We start from the raw sequence: 22,338 nt of genomic DNA, 5'->3' as shown, positions 1-22,338 counted from the left end.
GGGCAGGGGTCGTGAAGGGCTGGGCGGTGGTCGTGGGAGGAAGTATCTCCTCTTCCTCAGTGCTTAACTTTTCACCCCAAATTCCTGCGCAGTCTCTGTCACCCCCCTGGACCCGCAGAGCAGGTTTGTGCCGGTTGTGGGGTAATCTTCACTTACTCAGGGGTGGAGGAGGCTTTTTACTTAAACAAGAGATAGTGGTCGAGCAACACAAACATCTTCACTTACTCAGGGGTGGAGGAGGCTTTTTACTTAAACAGGAGATAGTGGTCGAGCAACACAAACACAGCACTATCTATCTTGTGCGATCTAAGCAAACTCTTATCTCGACTATTTCCCTTGTCATCCCCTTCTTGCTATTCCCATATTAACCCTTACACCCCCTGTTCCGATCCAGGCCCCGTATCAGAGGGAGCGGAGCCGCGGTACCGCTGGGCGAACGGCCGCTGCTGCCGAAACCAGCCGGGCGGCGGGAAAAGCGCGGCCCCCGCGCGCCTGAGGGGCGGGCGGCGAGGCGGGGCGAGGCGGGAAGCGAAAGGGCGGCGGTGAGGGGAGGAAGGAGCCGGAGCCATGGCCGCGGAGCCGGCGGGCCCGGGGGGGCCGGATCTCCACGCCGTGCCCATGGCGGCGCTGAACTACGGCGTGAGGCGCCGGCTCGGCCTCTACCTCAACCCGCGGGCGGCGGCGGCGGCGAACGACTGGACGGCGCTGGCCGAGGAGCTGGGCTGCGAGTACCTGGAGATCCGGCGGCTGGAGGCGCGGCCCGACCCCACCGCCGCGCTGCTGGAGGACTGGCAGTGCCGCTGCCCCGGCGGGGCCACCGTCGGCCGCCTCCTCGACCTCCTGCGCCGGCTGGGCCGCCACGACGTGCTCCTCGACCTGGCCGGCAGCATGGGTGAGGCGCGGCGGGGGACCCCGCACAGCCCCACGCGCGCCCCCCGCTCTTCCGCGGGTGCCTGCCCCTTCCTCCGTGGGGCTGCCGTGGGCTCGGGGCTCTCCCGGGGACGCGGTGTCCCCCCGGCTCCCGCCGCCCTCTGCCGCGGCTAAACTCGGGGCTTCCTTAAGGGAGGGAGGGCGGGGGGGGGGGTGCTGCTGGTGCTGGGGTTGGGTGATGTTCACCAAAAAAAAAAAACCAACCCACCCGAGCAGGAAGTCTTCCCAGGCGGTGGGGCGACCTTCTCCGTGTTTTCACAGCAGCCTCACGCGGCTTCCAGCAGAGGAGGGAGAAGCTCACTCTCTTTCTACTAACCATAAACCCTGCGAAGTCATCTGGAGCCCCGTCTTAATCCCAAACCTTCAATAACAAAGTTTCTGCGCGTCAGAGGACACGTTGGGCCGGGTCAGCCAGGAGACAGCTTGCACAGGCAGTGTGCAAATGCTGAAGTGTGGTTCTAGTGTGATAGGAAGGTATTTGCAGGGAGAGAGGAGGGGAGTGTGGAACTGGTTAATGGAAGGGAGAAATAATGAACTGGATAATGGAAGGGAAAAAAGTTTCCTTGCAAACTGAAGAAGATTGAGATAGGTCAGTGAGAAGCACGCAGGTCCTAGTGCTGTTTTGAAAACTTGTTCTTTGTAGACTCTTTGTATTCTTCACGATCACAGAAATTTAGAGGGAAGCCAGCTGTCACCAGAAGAGGAAGTTCATTGCCAAAGGATTTCCAAAGCCAGAGACTCAACTGAAGTGTTGTATAATAGCTTACTGGGTTAGTGATGAAGAAATAACAAATCTCATTTCCTGTTACTCATGGAGATAAGTGAAGATGTAGCAATTCATCTATGCAAGCAACCTGACCAAGGAGCAGCGGAGGACTTTCCCATACTCCGGTGATTCTTTCTACTCAAGGATGCGCTCTGAAAACTCGGTATTGGGAAAGACAAAAAAAAATCAGTGTGCTCCACAATCCACCGATCAGAGGTTCATAACAAATAGCAGAAGCTTCCAGCTGTGCGAGAGAGCTGGGACTTGACAAAAACGCTGGGCATCACTTAGGCTTCTTCTGGCCCTGAATTCAGGAGCTGGCGCCCTGGAAGGGAATGTGGCGGCTGGTCTTTGTCAGAGCCTGAATAGACAACAGCAGAATGAGTGGGAGGAACCTGAGCTTCAGGAAAGTCACAAGTTTAGCCGGGTGATGGGTCACGCTGATAAGAGGAGACAGATAAATTCTTGGAAGAAAAACCCACTGAGGGCTATTCAAAACAAAAATATTGTCTCTGGCTCAGGAAATTCCTTAATTGCAAATTGTCCAAAAGATACATTACAAAAATAGATTGTAGATTATACTTAAAAGATCTATTATTTTAGGAAAATATCACTTTATGCTTATTTTATTTTTAATGTTCTCCCCTAGGCATCTATTTTTGAGCACTGCTGGGGACAGATGGACACTCAGCCTTGACCCAGCACGGCCATTCCTTTCTTTTATTACTTTTGGCTGAGGATTGCAGCCAGGGCCTGTTACCTGTTGCTAGCACTCCGAGCTCATGCAGAAGATATTTACCCTCACAAGAGGAAGGCAAATGAACGGTTGTGTGCACTCTTACGCACGGCATTGCCTGATGCCGGGGGCATCTTTGTGTACGCCACTAGGACTCATGCAGTGGGATTCAGCTCAGAATCAGAGGACATGAGTACTGAGGTTTTTGCGGTCTGTATTTTCATCATAGGAGGTGCAGATCTGGGGCACGATTCGGCTGCCCGCACAAAGGCATCTCAAGTCACTTGCGAGGCGTCAGGGTATCTCACAGGGCCTCTACCTCCCGATGGACACGGGTCACTTGCAGGTCCCCGTGTCGTACCTGCTAGCCCATAACGGATGTCCTGGACGCTGGGATCTCTCAGGTGACACCCGATGCCTTTGTGTGGGCAAATGAGCCAGGTTCCCTCGGGACACAGCTGTCCCACTCCAGAGGATGTGTTTGGTTTGTGGTTTCTACTGTGGAATCAGTTCCCTGTCCTCTCGGTGCACGCTCCTCTCCTGGCTATGCTTAGAATGCTAAAAATCAGTGTCTCATACAGCCTCGAGTAGCTCTGCTTTTGGCTGCTCTATACAGTGAGGATGTATTTAGCATCTCCTCTGTTACACTGTCTGGAGTACAGACACTTGCAGGACGCAGCTTTTCCCTCCCACCTGATCTGCCCTAACTGTGATGGTTCTCAGCAGCTTATTTCATTTAGGGATGTGAAGCTATTTGGTTTGGTATGTTTGTGATAACTCTTCCCTGATGAAACTCAATGATTTTTGTTTCCTCCTGGCCTGTTATAAAAGTTCTGCTTTCCTGCTTGACAGTTACTGGGTCTCTTCTCATTGTGCTGATCATTTTGTACTTTAGGTGCCATGTTTTCATTCTTTCTTTCCAATACTTCAGGCTTTTGTTCGACCGTTGGAGGAATGTAAAGCCAGTGCTGTGTTAGATGCTGGCTGGAGTGGGACAACTTAGCTTGGAGGAGTTTCATGCTACTTTGTTGTGTTGGTTTGCAATCCTTTTTCTTTATAGGCCTGCAAAGTCATCTCTTACCCTCGGTAGCTCTTGTTCACCTGTACAGTCAGGCACTGCTTCCATCTGGGGGACTAATCCATCCCAAATTAGTGAATGTCCTTCATCCCTGCGGGTTCACTGGATCTACTGGCAGTTTCGGTGTGATAGGATGCCCAGTAAAACGAAGAGGCTCCGGTGTTTTGCTTTGAAAGCTGTGCCCAGCTCTCAGGTTTATCCTGTAGGGATAAGCGAGGTCTGGGGTTACAGCATGATGCTGTCAAAACCGCGTGCGTAGGCTTGGCTGGGTGAATCAGGAGAACACTTGTGTTAATGAGAATGTGTGTGAGCTGTGTGCGGTGGGGTGATGGGCTCTGGGCACCAGTCTAGAAAAACACAGGTCAGGGCAGCATACATGCCACGTGTGCAGCTGGGAGAAACAAGGAGAGAAGACCTGGAGGAGAGACACTTAAAATGAACTATTTTGTACTGTGCACTAGTATTAGTATGCCTTTAAATAATAGCTTGTTCTTGCCTATTCAGCAATATTTCGGATTGTGAACCTGGCTACCCAGGGCACCAGGGCACACGTAAGGTAGTGCCTGTGTGCCAGTCCTTCCCGTGGAACTCCTGAACTGTTGGTCAATTCAAAGTGCCTTTAATCGTGATTTCAAAGACACTGACTCACATGACACGAAGCGTGCACGCTTCATGGCAACAGGCAGCTGGCAGAGAGGTGGGACATGAGTTTGTGCTTTAGTAAGGAAAGACCTGAAATCTGAATTTTCTGGCTGGTAAAGAATGCGGCTGGTTCTTCTCTCTGCTGCAGCACTGGGGAGGAAGGGGGGAAGAGAGAGCCAGACTGGGAATGCCTCAGCTTCAGGAAAAGCTTTGATCAGATCTGACACTTTAGTAGACTGGGGATAATCCAGCGACGAGATGCCAAACTATGAGATAGAAGCAGAGGGTGGGGTTCGGGAGCTGGGCCGCCTGCAGACCTGCTCGTTGCTGACGGGAGCTGTGCCACAGCAGTGCTTACCGGGCCGCTGCCCGCATCCTGCCCCGCCGGGAAACCCTTCACTCTGCTGCTGCTGCTGCTGCTCTGGTACCCGTGATCCCTCTAGCTGTGCCAGCCCAACCCTCTGAGTGATCAGTACTTTTCTGATTGACACTTGCTGGGGTTTTTTAAATCTTAAGCAAAAGAGAACTTCCTAGGGAGTGTAATCTTTTTGCTAATTCCTGTTTTCGAATCTCCTTTTACTTTCAAGTTCTTCTGTGATTGCATATTGCAGAGCAGCAGAGGCTGCAGGGTTTCTTGTCTCTTCTCCAAAGACTTAACATTTATATTTATTGTTCATTTTTAAACAAAAACCTGTTTGCAATAGGTCTGTGTCCATCACTGCCCTGTTTGGGAAGTTCACAGCAGTGCATGTGACAGGCCTGCTTGCCCTTCAGTTACCCCAGCAGGGAGGCACACACTCACTCTGCCTGCGATGGAGAGGGTCTCCACTAGCTGTTGCACAAGGTAAAGCCTGTTTTAGGGGCTCCGTCGAATTCCATACGGTCCTCCTGCATGTGGTGAGTCAGTGTGCTCATCATCACCTGCAGTTCTGGCTGACAAAGGCCGGTGGTGTGAATCAGCTAGTGTGTGTCCACAGTTACTATTACTGAGATATTATGAAGACTTCTAATGGAGAAACTCCCCCTCCCCAATTATTTTGTGATTTTAAATACTCTAAAATGCATAATAGTGAGAGCAGACAGTAGAGTTGAGACCTGTTATGTGCGTGATACATACTGTTACAAGTCTGCTTGGATATATTAGAACTAAGGACAATTGGAGGAGGTTGGTTTAAAATGAATAAAAGAAAATACTTATTTAAAAAGCAAGAGTGAGCTTCAGGGATCAGTTGCTAGAGAAGGTGGTAGAGGCAGCATCTAGAGGTTCAAAAAGGAGCGTGAGAAATTTTAGGTACCAAAAAAAACCAGACAGGGTGTTTCCCTCTGATTTCCCTGATCCATGAAATAGCTGTTCCTGTTTTAAAGAACACCAGCGGTGTAAAACCACCATCACAGGCGCCTCTTGCGTTGGTTGTGTGTTTTTGCAGAGGAGGACTGTAAGAAGTACTTACAGAGGAAGCAGGAGCAGGCCGACCAGCCGCTTCAAGTGCCAGCAGTAGACAGCAGCGTGCCGAGGACGTCGGAACTGATGGGCATCACCACCAGGGACGATCCCTACGGTAAGCGCCTGTGACTACGTTGCTGCCCAATACCTCGTGTTGGAATTGCCTTCAGCTGTAGCAGATCCCCCATGAGACGTGCAGAAGACCTGTTTGCTTTTATTACTCCCCGTGACTTTTCACAGCCTAGGCCGGAATGCTTTTTCAGGCATTTTAATTTTTCCTGTTCCCTCGGGCAGAGAGGAAAAGCAACCCTGGGGAACGCCGTACCCAGAAGCGGGCTGGCACCGAGCCCGCTGGACGTGCACGGGAGGAGACTTCCCAGAAACGTGTCCCTTAGCACAGCCAGGCACAGAGCGGCAGCTGCCGAAAGCACCGTGGGCTGGAAGGCAAGGCGGGGGGAAGGATGTCAGAGCTGACGGCTTGGCCGTGCTGCCCTGCCTTCGGCAGATTTAACCACCTTGAATAAAAAGGAAGCGGAGCGAGGCGCGGGGGAGAGGAAGCGCAGTTCCCTCTGTGTGTGTGTGCTCTGCCTGCGCGTGCCGGGCCGGGCTGCGTGCGCAGCGGCGGGCTGCGGGGCCGGCATCTTAGGAAGTTCAGTGGCAGACGGAGCAGCAGCCGAGGCTGCCCGGAGCCGTGCCAGCTCACCCCTTCAGACGCTCCCCTGGCTACTCCGATTTTGGGTGGGCACCTTTGCTGTACGTGGGGGGGCATCGTTAACCCCCCCCCCAAAAATGTCCATGTTTGTACATGGCGGCGTTGCCTGGCGCGTCCCCCACGTTAGCACCGTGTCCCTAAAGCAGTACCCTGGGTCTGATTGACCTGGCAGACAGTTACCCTTCTGCTTGACTGGATGCTTCTTGAGCTGGATCTGCCTGCCGGGTTCCTACTTTTCCCAGCAGCTTTTAGAGCCTGACCTATTTTTTCACTGTGGTAGGCTTTAACTGGCATAAAAACTTGAAAATATATGTAGTGACATTGATATGGAAAAAAAATAACGGTGGGAAACTGTCCGGCAGTACCAAGGCACTTAATTACAAGGGACATTGCCTTTAAAATACAGCACTTCAGTGTTTGGGTAAGTGCTAAATAAGCAAGAGCTGCCAGCTGTTAACACCTTTGGGAAACAGGGCCATTCACTTAGGATATGACTTCAGGTACCCAAGTTTGACATCTTAGCCATAAAAATTGCAGTTTCTAAATTTCAAGGCCTCCCTTGTAGCTCAGTAGACAGCGGCTTTCAGGACATTGCTGGGTGAAGGGCCTGCAGGAAGGTTTTGGTTGGGAAGTTTGCACTTCTGTGACCTGAACTAGAGAACTGGTTCCCAGAGCCACGAGGACATTTTAGATGCAGAACTCGCAGTGAAATCCCAGAGCATCAGGGCTCTGAGTTGCATCCTGTGTGCTACTCTGCTCCCTCCAGCTCTTCCCAGCCTCTGTCTCCCCCCGCTCCCTGTAGCTGGGTGTTACTGAAGATTTTGCACGTCTGCATCTCAGCTACACTTCCCTAACCACTGCCAGCAAATGGGGGTTTATGTGAATAGCCTGGGCTGTGAACCAAAGCCTTCAAGGCACAGACGTGTGTTACCTCCTGCCAGCCCTATTAGGGACAGGAGCCTGGGCTGAAGGGTACCCGGGCTGGGAAAACGTTAAATTACATTCACAAGTTTGGTCAGAGCTTGTCTGTCAACCTCTTGATTCTGAGTCAAAGTCTGTGAAAGTTCACTACAGGAGTTAGCTGTCGTCTTTTACTATAAATGAAGTTAAATTTTTAACGGTTTCAGGGAACAGAGCAGAGATGTTTGATGCCTTCATCTGCTACTGTCAGAAAGACCTTCAGTTTGTCCAGGAGATGATCAGGGAGCTGGAACAAACAGAGTTCAAACTGAAGCTCTGTGTATTTGATCGGGATGTCTTGCCAGGAACATGTGTGTGGTCCATCAGCGGAGAACTTATAGAAAGGAGGTAAGTGAACCGTGGCTGTTTGGGACAGCTGAGTGTAATGGAACGTTATGTTTGTTTTACCATGATGTCTGCAGCGTGGTGCCAGTGAAGCAGTAAAAATCCACAAGGATGTCTTTACGGGGTTTGTTTTACGCTCTTGGCTCAAGAAGGAAGATTCGAGCATTCCCAAACACGTCGCTTCATTATGTTCACAAGGGAGATGCCTCTGTAGTGATGCTGCTTACGTTTGATCCCTTTTCTTTGGCTGGAATATCTTGCAGTCACATCCTTGGAGGTGATCTGGAAGTGAATACAGCTCCAGGCTGAGTTGGCTCCACCCCAGAGTGGGAAGTTCGAGGGGGACAGCACTGGTGCTGGCCCTGGCACTGGCTTCAAGGATCCTTCAGACCTGTGTGGGACTCGGCCGCGGTGGGAGCTGTGGGACATGAAAGCAAGTCCCCAGATAGGGAGTGAAAAATCCCAATGCAGGTGTTGGGGTTTTAAAGATCAGCCTGTGAGAGGGAGGTAGCTTGGTGTTAACAGAGACCTTCACAAAGCCTCACTGTCCTGGCTGTTGTACGGCGTAGCCTTCCATAAAGAGCCTAATATGTAGTTTACAACCAGGCACTTCGTATGAATGAAAGCAACAAATTGGAGAATAAAGCTCAACTTTACGAAACCAGGTGAATTCACAGTAATATGAGAACAGTAAAGCTCTGTCCAGTTCATTCTAATATTACAAGGTAGTGGTTACACTCAGTAAAGGCAGCATGTAAGCAGAGAATTATGATGGCATTGTATGTAGGCTGAGGATCAAATAATGATTGCACAGGCAATCTGGACTTTCTGTTTCCTCATTTTTTGGTGTATGGGTGTATCTGTAATCAGGTTTTAGTGTGTAACGTAGCTATCTGTCAGTAGTCCTTGCTCTGTAGTTAATTCCTGCTGGAACACAGCTGGCACATCCATTTCTCCACCGGAGCAATTCAGAGGAATACATGCTTCTGCCAGCGAGAAGGAGAAGCATCTCTGTTGACATCTTATTTTTTTCTCCCCTGACTGCTTCATCTTCAGGTGTCGGAGGATGGTGGTTGTCATTTCAGATGATTATCTGGAAAGTGATGAATGTGATTTTCAGACCAAATTTGCTCTTAGTCTCTCTCCAGGTAAGATCTCACAAATATCCCATTTAAACATCGCGTATCAACATTGTAAGTTTCATTACAGTAGCATCTCCAGCTGAGATCAGTGCTGTACTATTGGGCACTGCAGAAATGCAGAATTGAGGGGTAATCTCAGATGTGTTTCAACAGATTAGATAAATACGCTTGAAAAAAGGAGAAAATAAAGAGCTGATAGTTACAGAACTGGTAACTCGGTCTCAGACCCACGTTCTCACCACTGACAGGTTTCATGTGTGTGAAAAGCCCACCCAGGCACGGGGCTTGTCCTGGGTGTAACTCCCTTCACTAAGCAAACAGATTTGTCGCTATTAGAGGCAGCCACTACAACTAATAGTGGCTTTGTAATTTTGTTGTGCAGGCAGGGACCTGGACTTGGTTCCTTACCCTGCCACTGACCTTCTGCATGACTGAGCGAGGAGCTGAGCTGTCTGTGCTTCAGCGCTCCAGCTGTCAGGTGGGCTAACGCTGCCCACTTCAGAGATGCTGTAGCGGCACGTCAGGCTTGTGAAGTGCTTCGAGATCCCTACGGGAAATATGCTGCTAAAGAGAAAAGTATTATAATAAATTCAGGGTGTGAGTAATTGCTGGGAATAGGGTAGCAGGTAAGGAACACGCAGCTTTTTGCAGAGATCTTGAGTATTGTGGATAGGTAAACAAGATATGGAATGAATGTTCAACTTGGACTGGAAGAATCTGTTTCATACTTTGTTCTGAGCTGAAAAGCCACCAATTTACTTCTGTTAAGTCTGTTCAGATTGCTTTTCTCTGACCACTAGTTATCCTTGCACTCGCGTATGTTGCTGGGGAGTGCGTGCAGCACAGCCTAATAGTGTGGAGGATGTGTAGTGTCAGTAGGAGTGTCTGCATGTAAAGTCTCTTTTCTGGATGAGGCGTCTGATGTGGTATTACAAATGACATGCCAGAGGTTAAACTGGAAGCAGGTCAGATACACTCAGTTATCCCAAACCGAAGCCAGTGGCAGAGCTAGGAATTAGCTCCATCTTGAAACAATAATTTCATATTGAACACCCCTAGCATGTTGCATCAGCCCCCTCTCATCGAGATCTGTAGCAAAGTCCATTTAGTTCTTCACCAGTTCTTTCTTAGCATCATACCTTTCATCAGAAGAACAGGAAAAGAATTGCCTGTCCGTGTGTAATGACCTGAGCTCTACTGGTAAAAACATGCGTGTAAGTACAGGCTTACAGAAATCACAGAGTTACTTGTTTGCGTGGGGTAAATAACACACAGAAGGATTTTGTGGTGAGTTCTGGGAGCTCCACAGGTTACTTAAGCAGCTGCTGCAGTTACGAAATCGGGGTTATTTGCCTCATCCAAGTCTCAGTGTCATCACTTGCACTGGGCAGCACAGTTTAACTGGTGGCGGGTATCCCTGTGGAGGATAAGGGGAGAGGCTTCTCTTTAGAAGAGCTGCTCCTTCAAGCAGCAGCAATCACAGGGAGAGTTGTCTCATCTTGTGCATGCCTCAAAAAAAGCAGTTTGTGTTAGCAGAGGGATTCCTTGCAGCCCCTTATTGAGTAACATCTGCGGCCTGAATAAATCAGGATAGGAAGTAAAAGAACTGGAGGTAACCCAGCAAAGTGACCATCTAGAAGCAGCTTAGTCTCTCAATTTTCTCTTCATACACACCTGGAAGTAGTCAGGACTGTATATTCCTGTTTGCATTCCACAAGAACCTGTGCTCTGTTTTTATGTCTGCAGTTCATTAGGCCTTTATCATTCCCATCAGCACAAGCTGCCCTACACGTGCAGGACGGGGTCCTGCTACGTATTTGAGTGAAATGTTCTTAGCAGAGGGCTTGGGATTCAGCAACTTGCTCTCCAGGGTGAGAGGTCGTTGTGTTACAATTTGATGACACACGATCAGGAGCAAGGCTGGATCTTGTGATGCGTGTGGAGAAAATGGATACAGGATCTGACTGTGGCTCTGTGTAATCCTCTGCCTGTGTGACCTGTCTTTCAGGTGCTCGTCTCAAACGGCTGATCCCAGTCAAGTGCAAAACCATGAAGAACGAGTTTCCAAGTATCTTACGGTTCATTACAATTTGTGATTATACCAATCCTTGCACCAAAAAGTGGTTCTGGATGAGACTGGCAAAATCCCTCATGCTGCCGTGATGCAAAGTCCTGAGAGCGAGGCGCCCTTGTGTAATCCGTCCTGGCTCTGCCGTCGGACCGTGGTGTCGTTCGTGCAGGGTCTTTTACACCTCCAGAACCTGGATCCTTGCAATCGGTGTTTGGAGACCGCGACCAGGAGCAGAGAATTTTCTCCACCACTTTTTCCTAACTTGGAAGGGAAATAAAGCAACGGTGTGGGTGTTCCTGTTCCAGTCAGCGAACAACAGCATCCAGGATTTTGTGTAGTAAGCACTTTCACTGAAAATACTGAAAATATACATTTAAAGACTGAGTGTCTAATGCAGGAAAGCTCTGTTGTAAGCACCTAGTAAGACCTCAGAGCCTCAAACTGCAGGATTTCTTAAACAAATACTTCCTATTATTTTCAAAACGCTTGTCCTGTGTTGGTCATGTCTGTCTCTGTTCAGGTCACATTTGATTAAGTGACCTTATACCAGGATTTTATATTCCCAGACCTTATCAAATGTTTACAATAGAGCCTTCCCTTAGTATAAATTCAGTCTTAAAATACAGATTTTCAGTGAAAGTCCTTACTATACAAAGCACAGGCTGCTGTTGCTCAGACGTGAGCAGGAACAGAGCTGTGCACCTAAGTGGGTCCAAATCTTAAATTGTTTTACCTGTAAGAGCCTTCCAAAACACATCAGCTTTTGGGATGCCTCAAAGGTAGAGGGATAAATACTGAACTTAAGTTTAAAAGAGTGTATTAAATTGTCAGCTGAGCTGTTTAAAATATAAAAGCTAATGTTACATTTATAAGAAAGAGCATATTTTAGTTAACCATGATGATCATTAACGTATTTCTGTGACTAAGGCTGGGAGCAACACTGATATGCTCAGCTTGTCAGACTTGGCCTTGAAACCTGCAGAGTAACGAGTGGATCTTACCAGTTCTCTGTGCTTGGGTGTGGGGGGGCAAGAGTTCTGCCCAAAGGAGCATTTTAAAGCAACCTTTTAGTGTATTAAATAGATTTACAGTAAATTACAGTAAATATTTACTTTCTAAATTGCAAAGAGAAGAGTCTTGCTTATGTATCTGCACTTGCTTGAACTCTGCCACTTTGTTCATTACTTCAGCACTGACTCGTGTTGATTTTACAGCTTAATGTTTTACTAGTTTACCTTTTTATGGTTGCATCTGCATGTGATTTCATTTTTTTATTTTTTTAGGATTTGATTTAAAGCATTACCAGGGCTGAGGTGCAGACAGAAATGTGTGCTCCCCCCTTCCCCTAGCCCACCCTGATCAATGAGCGCTCCCTTACCAGGGGTGCTGTGCAGTCCTGTCCCCGCGCCGTTGCTGGTTCCTCCTGGCCCAGTAGCCAGCCCTGGACCTGAACACCCCGAAGCTTGTTCACGCGCCTCACCTTAGAGTCGGGGGCCATTTTTGGATAGGCCCACCAGGCTGGGTGTTTTTTCAGTCCCTCCTACAAATATAACTGCTGCCGTCCTGCTAAGGTGACGTTTGCACCTCTCTGTCTTGCTGGAACAAGTGAGAAGTCTGTGGGCATGGGAGGAGGAAAGTTAAGCTGATGATGGGTTTCTAAATAGTTTGTCTTCATATCCTGTTGCCCTCAGGCCTCTCCTGCAGAAGCAGAGACAGCTGCTTGCCTCAGGGGTTTCTGCATAATCGTTAAATGTTAATTATAGAAGAGGTTCTGGAGGCTGCTTGATCCGCAGGTGCTCCTGGGGCTCTGTGAATTCTTATACTCTGGAGTGTCTATAAACATTAATTATGGGTCATTACTCGCAGGATCAAACCAGTTTCCTCTTGTTGCAGGAGCTGAAAGGACTTTGGTCACTCCTGAGGGGGGAGGACGGGCACGGGCGCCGGTGCTGCAGACGCTAGAGGGAGGCCATGGCCCGCTGCCTGGGCTGAGGGGGGACGGCCGGGACGGATGGACCAGCTGCCGCGGGGTCCAGGATGGGGAAAAGAGGAGTGGGTTTTTTTCCTCTGCCCCTTGCACCCTCTTCTAAGGAGGCCGTAGCAAAAATAGGGAGGATTTTGGCAGGTTGAACCTCGCGCGGTGTCCTCTGCGCTGGTCCTGGCGGGTGGTTTGGGACTTGGGATGTTGGAAATGAGGAAAAAATAATAGCAGCAAAAATAATAATGTGTGTAATAGATCGCCCAACTGGGGGAGTACTGCTTCTGCAAGGGAAGGCACAAACGAACTGAATTTCTAAATCTGACTTCCAGTAGATAAATGCAATATTCCAATTAATTGTGAAGGGTGTCAGTGCTTCGGTGGGATCTCGTTATTGCCCCGCTCTCTGTGCCCTGGCCCTTCCCTCTGCCTGGCTCGGGTGCTGTTGTCAGACTGGTGCTTTATTGCAAGCAGTTACAATTGTCTTGCAGGATAAAATCATTATTTTGGGGTAAAGTGAGGTAACAGCCCTAAAACTTAAAATAGGTGTTTTAAATATATATGCTCTTCTACGTAAAAAATAGAGTTCATGCACTGCTGACATTTTCATATCTGCCTTGTCAAAGTAACCTGATGAAGTGTGACATCTATGAATGATATAAAATCTAGTTATTGTAAATACATTTCAGTGGCAGTTGTTCTCCTCCCCTCTTTCACGCTCAGTGAAAAGTCAGAATTCTGAACACCTTTAAAAAAGGTACTTGTAAAATTGTGATGTTAATTTTTTTTTTTTCAATTTTGCTTCTTTCCCTCACTGAAATTGTTTTAGTTGAATCTGTTAGTACCAAATCATTTATTTTTATATATAAATATACACATATGTTTATATTACTTTTTATCCTGGTACAAATCTGTGGAAAAGCGTACATGTTGTATAGCCATTCTGAAAATAGTCAACTGTGTTTCTTCCTCCTCAAAAAAACAAACTTTTGCTACTTGTGAAAACATTTTAAAATAAATAATTAAAAACCTAGCAGGCTGAATCTCCTTCTTGGGCATCAGAGAATAAATACTAGGTCTCAAAATGAAGTGTTAGTCAGAAATTACGTGGGCTAGTTCTTTTGTTTTTCCTCATCTTTTGCCTAAACAGCTTCCTCAGTGGGTTTTGGCTGTGCCTGGAAGAGGGCGAGGTAGAGTTGTGTCATGCCAGGAGGAAAATTATCAAGGAATTGTACTTCAGACACGTGTGGTTCCTCTCCAGGTCTCATTTTGGTTTCGCGGTCTGTGCCTGTCGCCGTCCTGGACCTGGTCCAGCCCTGGTACCCAACAGGCTGGAGCGGACGGAGCCGGAGCTTCAAACGACGGTGCTGGGCGCTTCGCTCCTACCCCACATCCCTTCTGGAGGCCCCGGCAGGGGATATTATTGCAGCGCAGAGATCTGGAGGATCTTGCCAGCTTTATTTCCTTTGGCTCCGAGTCAGTCCAAGCCAGGGAAATAACTTACAAACCCAGCAGCTGTCGGGCCAAGGCCCTGGCCACGGGGAAAGACGAAGGATCACTGAATCACCGAAGTGTTGGTTGGAAGGAATTTCTGGAGGTCAAGGACGAGCTGCACTTCACAACAGGAGAGGCTGGATGCTAAGCCACTTGCAGGCCAGTATTCCTTAAAAAGCGTACAAAGTAACATCTTTGCTGTGGCTACTACAAGCGAACGTATGGGCAGTGATATGGAAACTATCCCTGAATATATTATTCTAGATAGAAATCACTAGCAAGAGCAGCCTGCCAGGAGGGTCCTGCTCCCAGAAGTGCCGGCATCCCATCGCTTCCAGCGCAGCTTTCCACCCCTCGCCTCTTTGCTTGGTTTTGAGAAGTTAATGATTTTTGCCTGTATTTGGCAGTAGCTCAGGTGGGGTCAGGGGTCCGGCTGCGGTAGCTCTTTTCTAGCCGTCATTCCTCTTGTGCCAGAAGAAATATTCCCCATCCTCTATTTCATTTCCATGCGGGAACGTCGGCGCCGTTTCCTCGTTTACAGGAGGACAGAGTTTAGCTGGTGAAATTCAGTAACCGCTGCAGAATGTTCCAAGCTTCAGAGATGGAGAGTGAGAGATGAAGTATTGCCCCGTGACAGATCAAATTCTGTTCTTCATTACGCTGACGTGAAAAGAGTTGCTTTACCATGGTGGAGGCACTGCTTGGTCCAGAGGGCACAGTTACAGGAAGAAAATCAGCATAGGGAAGAAAATGTAATTATGCATAAAAACAGCTGGGAAAATGTTGTTTGAGCATCCTGGAAACATATTTTAATAAGGCAATAAAACAAAACAAAACCCGCAAGGTTCACATTACTGGAAAGTGTGTTAATAGAGCTTATTAAAAAGCACCTCTGTCAGACCTATTGGGGTTTTACTAAACAACCAGACGTGCTGTGTACAAATACTTCGCTAAAGGTAATGTTCTCTAGGTGCAATGCTATAACCATTTTTGGTTTAGCTGATCCCCACTAGGATTTTGAGATGACTTTGAACCCAATCCAACTTCTTGATAAGCACTATCAAGCCCGGCCTGGAAAACTCATTTCTTTAGTAGCGAAATCTGCTGTCTGGAGAAAATATTGTATCCACTCTGGAGCTGTGCTGCCCTGTAAAGGTTTAATTAACTGAAGGTGTATTTAAGTCTTAAGCTGTTCCAAAGTCGGGTTTACAAACAATGCATTTTCTGTTCCTGTAGCAGAGCCTGGCTTAGCAACACGCCTTTCCCTCCTCCCCTTTCCGCCGATGAAGCCGCCCATGCAGTGGCAGCGGTGGGGGCTGCCCGTGCCCACGGGCCAGCGGGTTTTTCTGTCTCAGCTGGGTAAGATGTTTTCCACAAAGGCATGTGACAGTGCCCCCGCAGCCGCGACCTGCCATCCATGGGACGTGGCCCTTCAGGTCAGGGCATGAGCGGTTCATTGCTGCACCTGGAGTTTCTCCTGGCTGGCAGCCGGCGCAGGGGCCTCGATTCCAATTTTCCCCAGTTGCTGAGCTTGCTTAGGTTGGGTTTTGGTGGGGCTGGACCGGAAGGAGGGAACGAACGTGGTCTGCATTGGCTGTAAAACGCTTAATTGCATCTCTTTACAAAAGGTTGCTTGGACCTTTTTTCCTCCTCCTGTTTCACACCCGCCTGCCCGCTGGGGGAAGCGGGGACAGCCCGAGCGCGGTGTCTGGGGCTAAGCCTGGGGACGGCACGACTGCTCCGTGCTGCGCTTCCGAGCCTCCCCTTCCCCGCCAACGCAGAGCCCGCCAGGGTGAGGAGGCAGGTGGCAGATGGCTGGAAGCACATGAGCACCAGGAGGAACATGCCAGGGTTTCCTCAACAGCCAAGCATCCAGACTCTCCTCGGGCCGGACAGATTTTTGTAGAGCTCTCAGCCCCGCCGTGCATTCGCACGGGGAAAGAGCGAAGCAGCGTGCCGGGCTGGGTGCCAGCCCACGGGGGAAGGACCCGTGGGTCCTGCCGGTGCAATAAGGTGGACAGCTGCTCGTCTCACCCGCACCAGAGGGCTCTGCAGACGAGGCAGCAGGCGAGACGGTGCCGGACCAGAAGGACCCTTGCTCCAAGCCCAGTGAGAACCTGTGGGCTCAACGCTACGAATTTTGTCTGGTTTGTTAATCAAATCCAAATCACGAGGCAGTGAAATGGGTGTTTATCCACTGTTTAGGACGTTAAAGTTAGGAAAAGGATGGACTCGCGGGAAATATGTTCAGGCAAATGGGAGGGTTACGACGAAGTGAACTTTCACAAAGTTTTTGCAGCATTTTTCTGGCTCTAATCTTCAGCTATGTTTGCCTTCTGTTTGTGTCAGCAGAACTAAATGGAAGAGCCGCAAGTCCTACCGTGCTTAACTGCTTGTGTGCCAGTTTACAATCTGTTGCCTCAGAAACACAAGACACCGTTCAGGAGGGGAAAACAGGGAGCCTGAAGGTCTCCGTGCCATTCCCCATCCTGCCGGAGCCCCGGCAGACCCTGCAGACTGCTTTACAGCAACGTCTTCAGAAGTGTTCAGAAATCTGGGTGACTGATTTAAAACTACTGAATCATGGAAGATTTAGCGTATGAATTTTGGCATCATTTGGCAGACATTCCCAACTGAAATATATGTGGAGATGAGATTTAAAGGGATGTGAGCTGAAGACTAAAATGCACACTGGCCTTAAAATGTCTCAGCATCTCTAAAACCTCACATGGGCATGCCAAGAACATAATTTTTCAGTATCAGTAAAGGGCTTTTGAGATCTTTAGAAAGAAAGGCAAAGAAGAGAAGCATCACATTTTTTTTACTCCAAAGCTATTTAGTCTAAAAATAAATATTCCCTGTTTTTCCTAACAGTTATTCTTTAGCCTCCTTGGTGACTTAACCTCTCCTAGCACTGCATCTGGCATCTGTTTAGCTGCATTGTTTTATCCAGCATCGGGAATGGAAGCTTTTAAGATTTTCTCTCTGAGCTTTCAGAAATCTCACCTCATCAGCATGCTGCTCTCGGCAGACGGGTTTTTCTTCAGCTCCAAGACATGCATATTGATCAGTCATTTTCTTTTGTTACCTAGCATCCTCTCATCGATTTTAATTGTTCGGTATTGAAGAGGAAGCATTCAGTACACGTAGAATTACCAGCTATGAAATTTTGCTTTCCATACCTTTTGCCAGACGGTGCCCAAAGCTAAGCCCTTAGGAGCTGCAGATATCTCTCTCTCAGCTAGAAATATGTACAAATTATGGAGCAATTTTTCTCTATTAAATCAATTTCTGATTCTCTGTGACAGCTTTCCCTGCCGCATGATTTCACACTTCAGTGGCTGGTTTCTGAGGTGCCATGCATTTTTTTTTTTTTTTGTCCAAAGGGGGGAGGTGGTGGTAATCCATTTAATTTGCAGATACCTTACTCATGTCTTCCCAGTTCCCCTTCCCTACTGCTGTCCTCAGGAGATTTGTATGACTTCAAGTGACTCCTAGTGAGTCTCCTTCTCTTTTGTGGCTCCTCTCCGGCTCCTCATCAGCCCATAGGGCTGCTCCTGGGCTGTTCCCTGGAGTTTCCTCTCCTGCTGCTGAAGTGCAACAGCTTCTCCGAGATGAAACTATAGCTTGGTCCTGTATCTAATAGAGAGATGAATCTTCCCATCCCCATGGAACAAAATACCAAAGCTGGAAGCTGTTGCGATTAATCAACTCTTCTCCTTCTTCCTTCAAAACATCTTCTTAGACTTAGATTGTTCCCATCTTTTGAAAACATTCCTGCACTCTCAGAGGGCTTTCATTATGAATATTTCCTGAAGGCTCTGTATGTCAGGACCTTGGTACCCTCCTACCGTCTCCCTGATTCTAGGTCTTCCTTTTCTTCAGATACACAAAAAGGATCCTATTTTTAGTAGCCAGCAGTCAATTACAGAGGAATTCATGAGTAGGGAGGAAAGGATGCGAACTATCCAAATAGATTTTTTTTCAAATGAGATCTCTTTACATTCCTATCGCTATAGTAATAAGCTATGAGTCACTGTTACACTGAACTATTAGACTATTATTGTAAACTCATGTCATTAGAATCTGCTAATGTGAACCACAAACCTTGCCTGGCCTCAGCTTAGCTGGGTGTGAGAAGATACTGGCTGTTTAGAAGGGTAAGAACAATATTCCCTCACAAATCTTATTCCCAGATGGCAAGAAGCGAACGAAATCTTATTCCACCCTATCTTTATATTCCTAAGGTTTCTCTTCTGACTGCCTTTTAAGAGAATTCATCTTGCTTCTCTGCAATGTCACAAAAGATGTTTTATTTCTTCAAAGTTTGCCAGATGTAAATTGGGTTCAAACACTCCCAGCTGACTGAGGATCCATGCCTTATCACCCGAAAGCAGCAATGTCTCCTCCAAAAGCTGCTTTCTGTGTTGAGCCCTGCCATGGCCAGCCCTCAGAAGGAGATTTAAGTACCCAGGGACACTCGGGACTTCTCTGCTGCAACAGCAAGCGGCGAGGAGGGGAGCTTCTCCGGCATTGCTAAGCTGATTCCTGTCAGGAGTTATGTCCAGACCGAGTAATTTTCTAGAAGAATTTTGCTGAATAATAAAATGTCTGAAATGGTCTTAAATACACACACAAAGCTTTACGTAACAGAACCAACAGTCCTTGGCCATCCTTGATCAACTGCAAAAGAGGAGTCAGGCCAGGTGTACCCACTCGTCCTTCAGGGTCTGGGTGCTTTCATCAGGCTTATTTTGCACTTTTCAACAATGAGGGGAAAAGCTCTGAGACACATTCTCAACCTCTGCATCCTGCTCAGCTGCCTAGAAAATGTTTTATGATGGAGATTGACCTTACACAGAAAGGACCAGTGGGAAAACCTTTCTATCCTTAGAAGCTGTGACATTCCCAGGGCAAAAAGAGGTATGGGCATGTGAAGTGTCTTTCATTAGCTTCTGTAAAGACAAAGCAGTATGAAGAAAGCATTATTGTAAACCAGAGCAGAGCAAGAGCTGATTATTAAACTGTGGTTCAGCTATATGGTAATCAAGACCTTGTTATAATTAATTCTTAAAACTAGCATTGATTTTATATTAGATTTGAAGGAGGCAGCAAAGCTATAATTTGTTACAGAGAGGGTTAACTGGCTTTCAGTGTGTATACTGAAAAATCATAAACTTAGAAGAAAAGAGTAAGAACAAACAACTTGTCTTGGTCATAAGCACCTTGCTTGTTTCCTGGAGCTTAAAATCTGGGGGATATTTTCAATGGAGGAAATAAAAGAACAGCACAGCGTTTCTGTTGGGAGGTGATGGGATAGGAAGTGTGTTTGCAGAGGGAAAGCTGGTTTCAGTAAACATACTGTGAGAACCAGAATTCACCTGTTAAAACTGGGCTTTCAGATGCTTGGCTTCAAAGTGACCTCAGAGGTGAATTTAAAATGACTTAGCACACTGGCACTCAATGACGGGGTGGAGGTACATGGCAGTACACAGGATCACTTAGGAAAACCTGCCGGTGTGGTTTAGACTGGCATTTGGCTTGTGTTTTGAAAACAACTATTATTAAAAACTTGCTTCAGTTGGAGGGTTTTAAATCACTGCTCCTTCCTCCACTGTATGGTCCTTGCCTTACTTCTCAAAACCCAAAGCAAAGCTGCCAGCAGAAATCCCCGGAGATAAAGTGCAGTGCCTGCCTTTGTTGGCTGGAGAGGAAACTGCCTTGCACTTTGTTAAATAGTCAGCTGCTGTTTGATGGAGTAAGGTCCCTTCAAAAAACCTGGAAGTGTTTCCATGAAGAAAGAATAGTGGGCAAATTTTGTAGCGAAACAAGGTCAGGCATTCTGCTTGCTGACACGCACTTACCCTATTCTGAATGCAATAAGACAGGCATTGTTGGGCTCCCGCCCGCTTTAGCAAACCATGCCCGTACCAAGCAGTTCAATAAGCACATTAACTGCTATTGTTTGCAAGAATCATAGTAGCTAATGCACAGTCACTTACGAATGGTGGTTTATGATGACTTAAAAAGCCTTTAGCTAGAAACGGGGTAACAAATGTTGCGGCCCCAAACACTGCTGAACTGTGACAGCAAATGCCTGTGCACTGCTGCTCTGAAAAAGCAACTTCAACTGTAACAAGAAGAAAATGATGTATCTGAGAGTCTACCTGAATAGAAAGATGGAATCTTCAGTGCCTCAATACACACAAACTAGAGTTTAGACTAGTTTTCTACAGCCCGAGCGTAAATGAAATTAGTTTACATTCACACTTGTGATGACAATAAAATACATCAACCATCAGGGATCCTTTACAGGTACTAAAGCTGGTAGCATCTGTGTGCTGAGCATTCGAATCACCAATCTATGCATTAAGCATCAGTTTTACGACAGCCATTATTACATGAATGAAAAAAAAAAAAGAGGCAAAGAGATGGCTAGTGCCAGTAAGTTTCACTGAAACAATATGAAAGTGGCTCACAAAGGCAGGAAACCATGTTTTACGAGAATGAGATTATTTTGTGCGAATGCATGTGTTGTGTGCCAGTTGTGCAAAGGCTCCGAGCCAGTCGCTGGGGAACATGAGCCCTGGGGACACCAGTCAAATGCAGGTGTCAGAAGAAAGCCTTTACTCTGCTGCAGAACCAACGGGAGGAGGGCACTGCCTGCTCTCATCATCCTGGTGTTTTACTGGAAGTCAAAACACAGGGGAAACCCAGCTCTGAGTCTTTTTCTCAGACTGCAGCTTTCCTACCTGAACGATGTCTGGAGTTTTTCCACTTCTCAGTTTCCCCTGAAGCCTGGTCCAGAGCAGAGGTGGATACACCAGGAAACTACTTTTCTGTTTCAAATTTCTACTAAAATTTCTTGTTATTGCAACGAGCCACTTGATTCAGCAGCACCACTTCACAGCACCATCAACACTATAACTCTCTGTTATAGAGGCATTGCCTCTGCCCTGAAGACCTTACAACCTACATGAGACAGACAAAATAAAGCAAACTAGGAAAAGTAGGATGAGCAGAATATTAACGATGAAACAGGAGAAGGTGCTGCCTGAAGCATGCTAGGGATTAAGATCTTCGTGGAAGCCAGCTCCGTTTTCTCATCCCTCATTGGACTCGGGTTGAAACAACCCACTGAATGAATGAATGAATGAATGAATGAATGCAACAGCAATGCCTGACTTTTGAGGGACCCAAAATACAGAGTTCTTTTTAAGAATAATACAAAAATTGTGGGACCCAGATTCTATGTGAATGAGAGATTTTGGTTTAAAAATGTGGAAATGCATTTTTCACTGCAGAGACAGAAAACTAAATTGTAGCATTCACTTGTGCATGCTCATGTGGTCACTGGTGGTCTTGTCAGTGCACATTTTAATTTTTAATTTCGATCACAATCTGTGCTAATTCATAAAGAACAAGGCTCATTGTGAACCTAATCCTGCCCCATTGACCTAAATAATAGAATTTTAGCATTGCTTTCAGGGCGAGGATTTTCGGCCCCAAAGAAGAGAATTCAAAACGTGGTTCTGACTTTAAAAGCACTTGTGGTAAAATTAAGCATTTTTTGTCTCTTTTTGTTGTTGATGCCTGACTGAGATCCATTTTTAACATGTTAGATATCAGAAATATGACACTGGCTACCCAAGTACCTGCTCTGGGTAAAAGCTGTTTTTAATTGCTGTATAAACTCCTTTTATAACACAGTTAAAAGATCAGAGAGAGAGTTCTGAGCAGTAATTAAAGCATATTTAGCGAGTATTAAAAATCGTTCAGCAAAGGAACGTTTAACACAGACAAGTAGGAAAACCAAACAGCTTTTCAGTTGGAAGCTCTGCCTTATGACAGAGACCATCGTTGTTGAGTGCCTGCACAGCAGCAAGCAAGACAGGTCTGTGGGCCTCTTGCTTCTGCAGGCCAAAAAAAAAGAGGAGGAAAGAGTTTGTGTCCTGTGTTACGTAGCACAAGTGAAAATACTGGAGTCAGACCATGCATTTGGCAGGATACAGTGGCCTTCTACAAAGCCTGGTTCATCAG

The 22,338-nt window shown here is 47.2% G+C and overlaps 1 protein-coding gene across 1 annotated transcript; it reads left to right on the top strand.

Moving 5' to 3' along the window:
- Positions 1 to 305: 305 nt before the first annotated feature.
- Positions 306 to 12,015, top strand: MYD88 (MYD88 innate immune signal transduction adaptor). The gene is made up of 5 exons (XM_033009669.2): positions 306 to 892; positions 5,580 to 5,711; positions 7,436 to 7,616; positions 8,670 to 8,761; positions 10,764 to 12,015. The coding sequence occupies exons 1-5, from the start codon at positions 568 to 570 to the stop codon at positions 10,916 to 10,918; spliced, it is 885 nt and encodes a 294-aa protein (XP_032865560.2). The 5' UTR covers positions 306 to 567; the 3' UTR covers positions 10,919 to 12,015.
- The last annotated feature ends 10,323 nt before the right edge of the window (positions 12,016 to 22,338 follow it).

This window comes from Tyto alba, unplaced genomic scaffold, assembly GCF_018691265.1.
Source record: "Tyto alba isolate M040663 unplaced genomic scaffold, T.alba_DEE_v4.0 Super-Scaffold_38, whole genome shotgun sequence".
In the NCBI taxonomy this organism is placed as follows: Eukaryota; Metazoa; Chordata; class Aves; order Strigiformes; family Tytonidae; genus Tyto; species Tyto alba.
The sequence above is the reverse complement of the archived record's forward strand: the minus strand, read 5'-3'. Positions and strand labels throughout refer to the sequence as shown.

Excerpts from the sequence above, each read along its gene's own strand:
- MYD88 (XM_033009669.2), top strand. The coding sequence starts at position 568 with ATGGCCGCGGAGCCGGCGGGCCCGGGGGGGCCGGATCTCCACGCCGTG. Across the intron at positions 893-5,579 it reads CGACCTGGCCGGCAGCATGG|AGGAGGACTGTAAGAAGTAC; the intron begins GTGAGGCGCGGC and ends GTGTTTTTGCAG. Across the intron at positions 5,712-7,435 it reads CACCAGGGACGATCCCTACG|GGAACAGAGCAGAGATGTTT; the intron begins GTAAGCGCCTGT and ends TAACGGTTTCAG.